We start from the raw sequence: 11,510 nt of genomic DNA, 5'->3' as shown, positions 1-11,510 counted from the left end.
CAAACTAATGAACCTATTTACATTCGCTAACTAAAACAAATGGGGAAGAGGAAAAGTGAATAAAAATGCTCTCCAAACCCTATCTATTACAAGCCAAGAGGTGTACACATACCCCATAAAAGAATAAAAGAATGACTTAATAAAAGCAAAAGTAAATGAAATAAATGAAAGAAATTAAGGAAAAGCAAGGAAAGCAAAGTAGACATGCAATTCTCACTTAGCACGTTGGATCACATAGAGGAGAGACAAAAAAGGATAAAAGAAGTTATACCTCCCCGTTTGTGATGTTAGTAAAATAGACAAGACTTAACTTGGGCTAGAGTCACCAAAGAAAGATATAACTTGGGGTTGTTTCTCGAAGTTCTAACAATGGCGATGGTAGCTAGTTTCAGCAAACGATGGCAGCTCCAGCTCCTCCTTCGTTCCTTGGTTGTCTTTTACTCTCCCCTTTCACCCCTTTTCTTTTCGGGCCTTTCTCAGTCTCTCCTTTCTGTCCAGACTTCAGCCGCCTCCCTTTATGCTCTCTTCACAAACCCTTGCCGTTAATCTCCCTCCTGGTTTCTTTCTCTTGCCGTTCCCAAAAACCTATCTCTAGCTGTCTCCTCTATCCTCTTTCTGTTGTTACCCTCAGCCGTTATCTCTTTTTCCTAAAACCCCCCAACCGTTTTTTCCTCTGATGTTTTCTATCTCTCTGATCCCTCTTTTTTTTTGCTGCGGCTGCTGTCTTCTTATATTTATATCAAACAAACACCTCTCAAACCCTCACCTCAAGGGTGAGGATGAAAGTGGAGATTTCTTTCGCAACCTGATAGGGTGTTAATTGTTAGCAATTTTATTGTTAATTTCCCCTTTTATCCTTGCCAAATATTATTTTAATTATTAATATTTACTTATATTTGGTATCTGGACTTAATTTCAGGGAATGAAGCAGAAAACTACAAAAAAGGAGATATTTTCTGGAGAAAATAGAGACTTCTAAATACTCCACAAACCTGGCCCACATTGCTGAGAAGAATCGGACGTTCATTTCCCTTTTTCTTTTGCTGACTAAGAGTCCTACCAAGAGAAAACGTAATACAAGGAATTTGGCAGGGCTTTCTTCTTGCACTTTGACTCTCATTGGTGCGGGGACCACGGATAAGAAGCATGAGTCATTTGGACTCTAGGAAAAGAAACGTACAAAGCTTGTGAAATGGAATTGGACTTTGAATTTGGTGTGGGGACCACTTGAGATAGCATTAGACTTCCTTTTGGCTTTAAAAAGGGAGAAACGTACGAGAGGTTTATCAATCAATAGTTTTAGTTTAGGTTTTTAGCATAGTTTTAGTTTGCTTTTCTTAGCTCTTTCGCATGGTTGTTCTCCATTAATGGAGGACTAACCTCTTAATTCTAGTCAAGGGGACAACTGAAGACTTGGTTCAACAATTACTGTGAGATCGAAATTATTTTAATCGCTTCCTCATTTATTGGTATTTATGTGTTTCATGTTTTTAATTGTTATAGTCCTTATGTATGATTGATTAGTGCGCAATAATTAATTATTCATATAGGCTATTTTGCTAAATATAGGTAATTGAATCCGTAATTGTTCGTTATCTCTATCTTAGTAGCAACTGGCGTAATTGAGTTTATGTCAGGGGAGCATATGATCTAGTTTAAACAAACCCTCGTAGCGTGTTTGTTGGTTAGGATTGGGTCTTTCTAATTATTAATGCAATCTAGAAATTAAATCCTACGGTCGTACCTAGGGTTATTTTTGGGTTAGAAAAATAGCTAACGGTCGTACCTTAGCTATCGAGAAATTAAGGAAGGGTTGGTTGTTTATCGGGTGCATGACAACTATAACTAATCTATTACTAAATGTTGGAATTATTTCTGCATCAATGATCAGTGCATGAACCATTTCTGAAGTGTACCCTTGGCTAGAGTTTTCTCTTAATTATTTCTCTTAATCAATTATTTCCTGCAGTTAATTTATTTAGTTAGTATTTAATCCAAAAACCCCCATACTTTGGACTCTAGAAGAAACGAATTATCCCCAGTCCCTGTGGATTCGACCCTACTCACCGCTATATACAAAATCTGTATTTTTCTCGAGTAGGTATTTATTATTGCACAGGTTCGGCACCTGTCACAACCCAGGCCATCCGATGAGCCTGTGTAACCCTTCCTTGCAAGCTGCGGAAATGTAAATTTTTTTTTTTAAAGTAATTTAACAAAATTGATAATAAAATTAAGTAAAAAAAAACAATTTAAGTAACATCGAACAAAAATAAACAAACTAGAAACAACAAAGTTGCGATTTTCATTTTTCTCTTTCTCTTCATTCATTTTTTCAAGAAAACATTGAATTTTAAATCACAAACAACAAAATCATATTTTTTGAATGCTTTTTCTTTCTTTTTTTTCTTTTTCGAGAAAATCTATGCTAAAAACTTAAAATTAAAAATAAAAATAATAAAATAACAAAAACTAAAACTAAAAAAATGAATAAAACTAACACGACAAAAATAAAACTAAAAAATAAATAGTAAACGAAATTATACTAAAATTTTGGTGTCTACATTTGCCCCTCTTTGCCTGAGTTTTGGAAAAACTTAAGACAAAGAAGTAGACACCAAATATTCACCTATGTTATTTGCCTACGAACGACTCGAACGATGGGGACTGACCCCTTTTGATGAGACTGACTCGGACGAAAAGTTTATAATGGACTGATCTGAACAAGAAATTAAAAACGGGACTGACCCGAATAGGAATTTAAAACGGGACTGGCCCGAACAGGAATTTAAAACGGGACTTCACTGGGAAGATTTAAACAATGAATTGAGTTTTTACCTGTTCAAACTTTTGTACCAAGAGGGAGATTTGATCTCTGTAGCTGAAGCGATAGCTGATGTTGTTTCTTATGATCAAACTTTGCCAATAACATTATCACTTCTTCGTCTTTGCTTACTGGGGAGCTGTTTCTGACATCGATTTAGGTGCGAAAAAGAGAGTAGTTGTTTTCGTTTGTAAATGCAACGTTCCTGCAAGAAAAAAAGAAATAATGGACTTGCCACCATCATTTGATCCGGTTTGCCTTGAGAATCGTGTAAACATGAGTCTTGTGATGCTTTTGCCTCGGTTCTGCGGCGTCTGCCTTAGTCAAACTTGTGATTTTGAAGCCTTTCAATTTCTGAGACTGATAAAGTACGTATTTACCACGTCACCAAATCTATGTAGCAGCTTTGTTGCATTTTACCCACTTTAATAGATGATTGAATCCCCTATCCTTGCACAAACCCTAGGGTTTATCATCCATTCGAATCCAATGGTGAAAGAATGATGCATGAAAATTTGTCATATAAAAATCAATGATATATGCAAGATGATTTCCTATGTCAGACAAAGATGAGCATGCAAAAGAATGCAGACAACCACAAGCAGTCAAACGCAAATAATCGAGAAAACCAAGAGGTTTATAAAGATACATTTTGCAAAAGAATATTTGTAAATAAAAATACAAATTCGGCCAACGAATATCATATTCAAGACTTTGGATATATTTGCTTCGGAATTCGATACTGGCAGAAGTATCACAAACATGAGGAAAAGTCTAAATGAACCAGGTCACCAGCTGTTCCTTCTCGTGCTCGTCTGTTGAGAAAACCTGTCTTGGCGCCCTTTCGGGTTTTCACCAAGGTTGCCCCCACCCTTTTTGTTTTTGTTTTGTCTTTTTTTTTTTTTTTTTCTTTTCTCTTTCTTTTTTTCTTTTTTTTCCTTTTCTTTTTCTTTTTTTTTCTTTTTTTCCGAGGCGCCCTTTCGGGTTTTCACCTAAAGAACAATGAAATATCTCGACCATGATCGACTCAGAAATATGAGTTAAAGATTCCTGGCATCAGTAAAATGCACTTCCCTTGTGAGATTAGGCGAAGGCATTATGGGCATCACTTGCCAGTTGATTAACAAATTTTCTAATAGAAATACAACAAGTGACGAAAGCCAGGACTTTGGGCTTTGTAATGAGGTCAGGTGGGGTGTTTTTTTCAAGAAAAGTTGAGGCTTGAAAGCAAATTTTGACGCGAGGTGTGAAATAACCTGAGATTGCATCATTTTGAGATCATCTCCAAATTTTGAACGAAACTGAGGAGAATTTGCCCCAGTTTGATTGAATTTTCTCTTTTTGCATTTTCTTCATTGCATTTTCCTCACTTTTGCATTTTTCTTTAAAAACTAAATTTGCCCCAGTGTGGGGTTCTCTTTTCTTTTTAATCATCTCTCTTTCAAATAAATTTGCCCCAGTGTGGAGTTTGCAATTCTCAGGGGTTATCAAGCGAAAATTTGTCAATTCTGATGGCTCAAAGGGGACAAGTAGAGATAAAATGTTTTTAGTGTAAAAGAAGATGGCCTGACTTGCATTTCGCCGTTTGCATGAATTTCTAAAGAAAATTTGCATGATCAAATGAAAAACTTCTTGCACATGTCTGAGTTGATAGGTTGAGTGAATGTTCGTCCATCCATTTCTGCCAAAATAAGTGCTCCGCCAGATAATACCTTTTGGACAATGAACGGCCCTTGCTAATTTGGAGCAAATTTGCCTTTAACTTCATCTTGCATTGGCAAAATCCGCTTTAGTACTTTGTCACCTTCTTCGAATGCATGCTGATGGACTTTTTTGTTGTAAGTCCGGGCCACACGTTTCTGATAGCACTGACCATGACAGATAGCATTGAGCCGCTTTTCATCGATCAAAGTCAATTGCTCATGGCGTTGCTTCATCCAATCAACCTCCTCCAATTTAGCTTCCATGAGGATTCGTAGCGAAGGAATTTCAACTTCAGCTGGTAATACAGCTTCCATTCCATACATGAGTGAATATGGCGTTGCCCCAGTCGATGTCCGGATAGAAGTCCGATACGCCATTAATGCATAAGGCAACTTTTCATGCCAATCGCGATGCCTTTCAGTCATTTTGCGGATAATCTTCTTCAAATTCTTGTTTGCGGCTTCTACAGCTCCATTCATCTGGGGCCTATAAATGGCAGAGTTGCGGTGTCTGATCTTGAACTGCTCGCATAGTCCATCTACCATGTCATTGTTCAGATTCTTGGCATTGTCTGTAATAAGCGTTTCTGGTACTCCAAAGCGACAGATGATGTGATCTCTCAAGAAATTGGCAACTACCTTCTTCGTTACATGTTTGAATGACTCCGTTTCAACCCATTTAGTAAAGTACTCAATTGCCACCAATATAAATCGATGTCCATTTGAAGCGGGAGGATCAATTGTACCAATCACGTCCATTCCCCACATTGAACAGGGCCATGGGGCGGTCATGCTATGCAATTCAGTGGGTGGAGCGCGTATAACGTCACCGTGCATTTGACATTTTATACATCTCCGGACAAAATCTATACAATCACGCTCCATAGTAAGCCAGAAATATCCGGTTCTCATGATTTTCTTTGCTAGCAAATGGCCATTCATGTGAGGTCCACAAACGCCACTATGCACTTCTTTCATCATGTATTGAGTTTCGTCTTCATCAATGCACTTTAAAAGGTTCAAATCTGAGGTTCTTTTGTACAAAACTTCTCCATTCAAGAAAAATTTTGAAGCCATTCTACGCAGAAAACTCTTGTCCTTTGTACTAGCATGCAGAGGGTAAGACCCAGTTTTGAGAAACTCCTTAATATCATTATACCAAGGAATATTGTCAGAGGACTTGTCTACAACCCAACAGTGGGCAGGCTTGTCTTGAAGTTGAATCTGAATACGTTCGATCCTCAATTTATCTGGATACTGGATCATAGAAGCTAAGGTGGCCAAAGCATCAGCAAATGCGTTTCGGGCTCGCGGGAGATGTCTGAACTCCAAATTTTGAAATTGATTGGCCAGAGTGAGCAGATTACAATGGTAGGGCAGAATTTTTGAATCTTTGGTTATCCACTGCTTCAAGGTTTGGTGCACGAGCAAATCTGAATCACTGAAAGCTATCAACTCTTTGATTTCCATTTCTAAAGCCATTTTGAGACCAAAAATGCAAGCTTCATATTTAGCCATGATGTTTGTGCAAGCAAATTGCAATTTGGCAGCGGCAGGGTAATGCTTCCCTTCGGGTGAAACCAAAACAGCTCCAATTCCAGCTCCGAGAGAATTCGAAGCTCCATCGAAGAAAAGCCTCCATTCAGGGCTTTGCTCACTTATATCGTCTGTGGCGCCTACAAATAAGACTTTCTCATCAGGGAAATAAGTATGAAGCGGTTGATAATCATCATCCTTTGGATTTTCTGCCAAATGATCAGCTATAGCTTGCCCCTTGACAGCCTTTTGTGAAGTGAAAACAATATCGAACTCTGAGAGAATTATCTGCCATTTAGCTAGACGTCCAGTTAGCATCGGCTTCTCTAAGAGATACTTCAAAGGATCAGATCGGGAAATAAGATAAGTGGTATGGCTCAACAGGTAGTGTCTCAGCTTTTGAGCTGCCCAAGCCAATGCACAGCAGCTTTTCTCAATGAATGAATAATTAGCCTCATACTGCGTGAACTTCTTGCTTAGATAGTAAATTGCTTGCTCCTTCCTTCCGGAGTCATCATGCTGCCCGAGGACACAACCAACTGCTTCTTCAAGCACAGATAGGTACATGATTAATGGTCGACCCGGCTTGGGTGGCACTAGGCTTGGCGGATGTAACAAATAATCCTTGATTTTATCAAAAGCTTGTTGGCACTCTTGATTCCACTGCAACGGTACATTCTTTCTCAATAATTTGAACAGTGGTTCACATGTAGCGGTTAATTGGGCAATGAATCTTCCAATAAAGTTGATCTTTTCTAAGAAACTTTTCACGTCCTTCTGAGTTCTTGGCATTGGCATGTCTCAAATTGCTTTGATTTTCGCTGGATCTATCTCTATGCCTCTTTTACTAACAATGAAACCCAACAATTTACCAACTGGTGCCCCAAATGCGCACTTTGCAGGATTTAATTTCAAATTGTACTTTTGCAACCTTTCGAACAGTTTCTTCAAATCAAACAAATGATTATCTGCCATCTTAGACTTGATTATGATGTCGTCCACGTAGACCTCCATCTCCCGGTGGATCATATCATGGAACAGGGTGGTCATGGTCCTTTGATACGTAGCTCCGGCATTCTTTAAACCAAATGGCATCACTCGGTAGCAAAATGTGCCCCAAGGGATGATAAAAGCAGTTTTCTCCCTATTCTCTTCTGCCATCAAAATCTGGTGGTATCCAGCGAAGCAATCACAAAAAGATTCAATCTCATGCCCAGCGGTATTGTCCAGGAGAATGTGAATATTTGGCAAAGGAAAATCATCTTTAGGACTGGCCTTATTGAGGTCTCTATAATCAACACAAACTCGCACCTCTCCATTCTTTTTTGGAACAGGGACTGGATTCGAAAGCCAAATAGGGTAATGGGAAACAATGATAATGTTGGTTTTGAGTTGTTTTTCAATTTGCTCTTTTATTTTGAGGCTCATATCTGGTTTGAATTTGCGGGGTTTTTGCTTTACGGGTGGAAAAGTAGGGTCTGTGGGCAACTTATGCACTACCACATCAGTTGAAATACCAGTCATATCATCATAGGACCATGCAAATACATCCTGGAATACGGTCAAGAATTCAATCATCTCCTTTTTCTGCCTCTCATTCAAATGAATACTAATTTGCACCTCCTTAACTTCATCTTTAGTGCCAATGTTAACCTTTTCTGTTTCTTCTAGGTTCGATTTTGGTTTCTCCTCATATTGTTCAAAGTCCTTTGCAAAAGAATCGAATACCTCCTGATTATCACTCTCGCTTTGGAGCTCGGATTTCCAGACCTCCAAGTCGTGAGTGATATAGAGATTGCCATTATTGAATTCCAGAATAGTGATATCCAAAGGGTCAAATAATTTTATTTTTGGCCATCTGAAAAAATTAACGAATGTGGGATAATAAGCAAACAAATATACAACAAACAAATGAACAAGCAATATGACAGAAATATAAACAAACGAATAAACAAAATAACATGACAAGAACAACTTGTGCATTTTCATAAAACCTTTGATTGAAAGCGAAAACAAAAGAAAGCAAGCGGAAACGTAATGAAAACTTAACAATATTTTCATGTGCAAATTTTAGTCAAAGGTAAAGATGCTTTCATCAGCTATTTACAGATGCAAAAGTGTTTTCATGAGTTCGCATGAATGACAAACCCCTTTAGGTTTACCGAAACTCCTTCTGAATGGGCAGAAACTCGGCTGTCCAATTGAAAATTGATCCTTCAGGGATGTCGGGAAACTCGGCCTCATCTGGGAAACTGTCTTCAAATGTTGCCCCAACGAACAATTGGGCCAAACTAGTTTCGATTCCATCAACTGGGTTAATCTCTGACGTGATCACCTCGGTTGGTCGTGGAAAAGTATAATGCAGTGGTGGAATATCAAAGGCCTTTTGCCTGCCTTCTTTCTCTGCTCTCTTGCGTTCCTTCATTTCTTTGATGTCTTTAGCGGTTGGTCGGAAATCCAAACCGAATGAATCCTTTTTCTCCACAATTTCCACTGGTTTCAGAATTCCTTGTAGATCGCATCCCAGCCCTTTGTCAAACTCATATCCTTCGCGGATCATTTCCTTAGCCATCATGACACTGGCCTTTGACAGAGCTCGTTCCTCTTTTGTTATCCAACTTACGGAGACGATATCAGCTGTGCTATGAGGGGTCACTGTGGCGTTTCGGCTACCATCTTCTTCGGACCCAGAATCAGTAATTACGAGGCAATCCTCCTCGGCAAAGATAGTTATCAATTTGTCATTTACTATGAATTTCAACAATTGATGCAATGAAGAAGGCACAGCCCCAAACTTATGAATCCACGGCCTTCCAAGCAAAATATTGTAAACACTAGGAAAGTGCATAACTTGGCAGGCTATCTGAAATTGTGCGGGCCCCATCTCTACTACTAAATCCACCTCTCCTATAGGTTCTCTTTGTGCTCCATCAAAACCTCTAACTATGGTCCCTGAAGGCCTCAACTTGATATCTTGCAACCCTAACTTCTCCAAGGTACTCCAAGGACAGATATTAAGCGCAGATTCATTGTCAATCAACACCTTTGGCAACATTTTCCCGTTGCACCTCACAGCTATGTACAGAGCCTTGTTATGTCCAATGCCTTCTGCCGGTAATTCATCATCAGAGAAAGTGATTTGTTTTGTAAATAACACACTCCCAACTACATGTGAGAAATTAGCAACCGAAATGTCCTTAGGGATTTGAGCTTTAGTCAACACTTCGAGCAACGCATCCCTATGCATATCTGAAGAAAAGAGCAGATCCAACATGGATATTTGGGCGGGCGACTTGCTTAGCTTCTCGACTACGTTATATTCGCTTCTTTGCAGCCTTTTAAGAAAATCCAAGGCTTCCTTCTCAGTAATTTTTGGTTTAGCGGGTAGCTCGGGTCTATCTGTTTGAATCGGAACGGTAGCTCCAAACGGACTTGCAATCCTCCCTGATCTAGTGACCACTGATACCTCCTCTTTGGCAACTGGTTTTCCTCCAATTTGTATGACAGGTTCATTGTAATTCCATGGCACTTGCTGCAAACTTAGAACAGGCTCCTGCTCTGGGAATTCGATGACCACTGGCTCCAAAGCTTCGCTCTCAGTTGAAGTAAGATCCAAAATAAAAGGCCTTTTATCCTTCTCAAATGGCACCTCTATTACAAATGGTTGGTCTGTGACCCCAAACACCTCAGCTTCCCTTGCCAATTTTTGGACTTGCTCCTCATACTCTGCGTCGTCCAGAATGACTCCAATTGTATTAGTGTGTTCTGGCAAGGGGTTCCTATTTATATTCGGCCCTTGTGCCTCCCTTTTCCTGATTACAATCTCTCCGGCTTCAATCATATCTTGAATTCTATGCTTAAGAGCCTTGCAATCAACAGTTGAATGTCCGGGTGCCCCTGAATGATAAGCACAGACGGCTTGTGGGTTATACCCAACGGATATGCCATATGGATAGGTCGGAGGGGGTACCATACCAATTTTTCCGGCGGCCTTCAACTGGTCATACAATTGGTCTAGAGGCCTGCCTAAATCGGTAAATGTACGGCTACGGGCTGGGTTGTAAGGTTCAGGAAGTTGAGAATGGCTATAAACAGGTCTGTTTGGGGGAGGAGGAAATCTTGGGTTATATGGAGGGCGAGGTCGGTTTTGGGGTGGATTTGGTTGAGAAATTTGAAAAGGAGCTAAAGGTGGGTTAGGATAGCTTGGGCGAGGTCGAGGGTGGTGGATATTGGTAGTATATACATGGTGCGGGTTTGAATAATAAGGGTAATGTGGTTGGTAGGTTGGATTGTGTGGGTATCGAGGTTTGGGTGAAGGGTTCTGGTTCCAGATAAAAGTTGCATCCCCCTCTTTCTTTTTAAACTGCGGCTTCTTTCCACTGCTTCCTTGCCCTTGCAAAGCTTCTACTTGTGATTTTAAGGCAGAGACGTTAACAATTTTTCCGACTCTGACAAAATCATCATACTCTTCGAGTTTATTCACAATTGCAGCAAATGAACACCCGGTCATACGGAAGATTTCTTCGAAGTATGGAGGATCATGCACCTTTATGAAAGTGCGAATAATTTCATCTTCGGTCATCGGAGGCTCAACCTTGGCAGCTATCTTTCTCCATCTTTTGGCGTATGTCTTATGATCTTCAGATGGTCGCCTCTTCGTGCCTTCCAAAGTAGTTTTGGTCGGTGCTAGCTCGCAGTTATATTCGTATTGTCTGATGAAGGCGTTGGACAGATCGAGCCAAGTTTTCACCTCTTCTGGCTTTAAGTTGGAATACCAATCAAGGGCGTCTCCTTCTAGATTCTCTGAAAATAACCTTAACGGCAAGTTTTCGTCATCCACCGGTCTGCCCAACTTGTTGGCAAACAAACGCAAGTGTGTCTTAGGGTTGCCGGTACCATCATATTTATTGAACTTCGGGGTCTTGAACCCTACGAGCAGCTGTACATTTGGAAACAGGCACAGATCATCGTAGTCCAATACCCCTTGTTTGCTTAAACCTTGGCTTTTCCTGATGAATTCATCGAACCGATCCAACCGCTTAAGTAGCTTCATATCAACCGGGGCAGACGACTCTCCCATTTCTGGCTTGGTTTGAACAGTGTGCTCTGGCACAACAGGCTCTGCGGTAGGCTGATAAAAAGTTTGTGGATCCAGAGGCATGTTTGGACCACCTTGAGGCTGAAATCCTTGCCCATAGGAAGGATAGAACGGAGGATTTTGAGTATAAGTATACTGCGGGTTGAAAACTCCCTCAAAAGTGGTTTGAATTGGATGAATGACAAATGGTTCGGATTCCGGTTGTTTGACGGGCGCAGGCTCGGGTTGTACTCCGCTACTAATGAGCTCGTCGATCAACTTCTTTTGGGCGACCATCTCAGACGCCATTTCCCCAAATTTGGTGAGTAATTCAGTCAACTGAACCCCGGGACTTATGGCTTCCGGCTGG

The 11,510-nt window shown here is 40.2% G+C and overlaps 1 protein-coding gene across 1 annotated transcript; it reads right to left on the bottom strand.

Annotated features, from left to right (window-relative positions):
• Positions 1–8,221: 8,221 nt before the first annotated feature.
• Positions 8,222–11,224, bottom strand: LOC113771102. The gene is made up of 2 exons (XM_027315723.1): positions 10,428–11,224; positions 8,222–10,160 (listed from the first exon to the last, which is right to left on the bottom strand). The coding sequence occupies exons 1-2, from the start codon at positions 11,222–11,224 to the stop codon at positions 8,222–8,224; spliced, it is 2,736 nt and encodes a 911-aa protein (XP_027171524.1).
• Positions 11,225–11,510: the final 286 nt, after the last annotated feature.

This window comes from Coffea eugenioides, chromosome 5 (assembly GCF_003713205.1).
Source record: "Coffea eugenioides isolate CCC68of chromosome 5, Ceug_1.0, whole genome shotgun sequence".
Lineage (NCBI taxonomy): Eukaryota > Viridiplantae > Streptophyta > Magnoliopsida > Gentianales > Rubiaceae > Coffea > Coffea eugenioides.
Note: the sequence above shows the minus strand (reverse complement) of the source record. Positions and strands in the feature narration are given on the sequence as shown.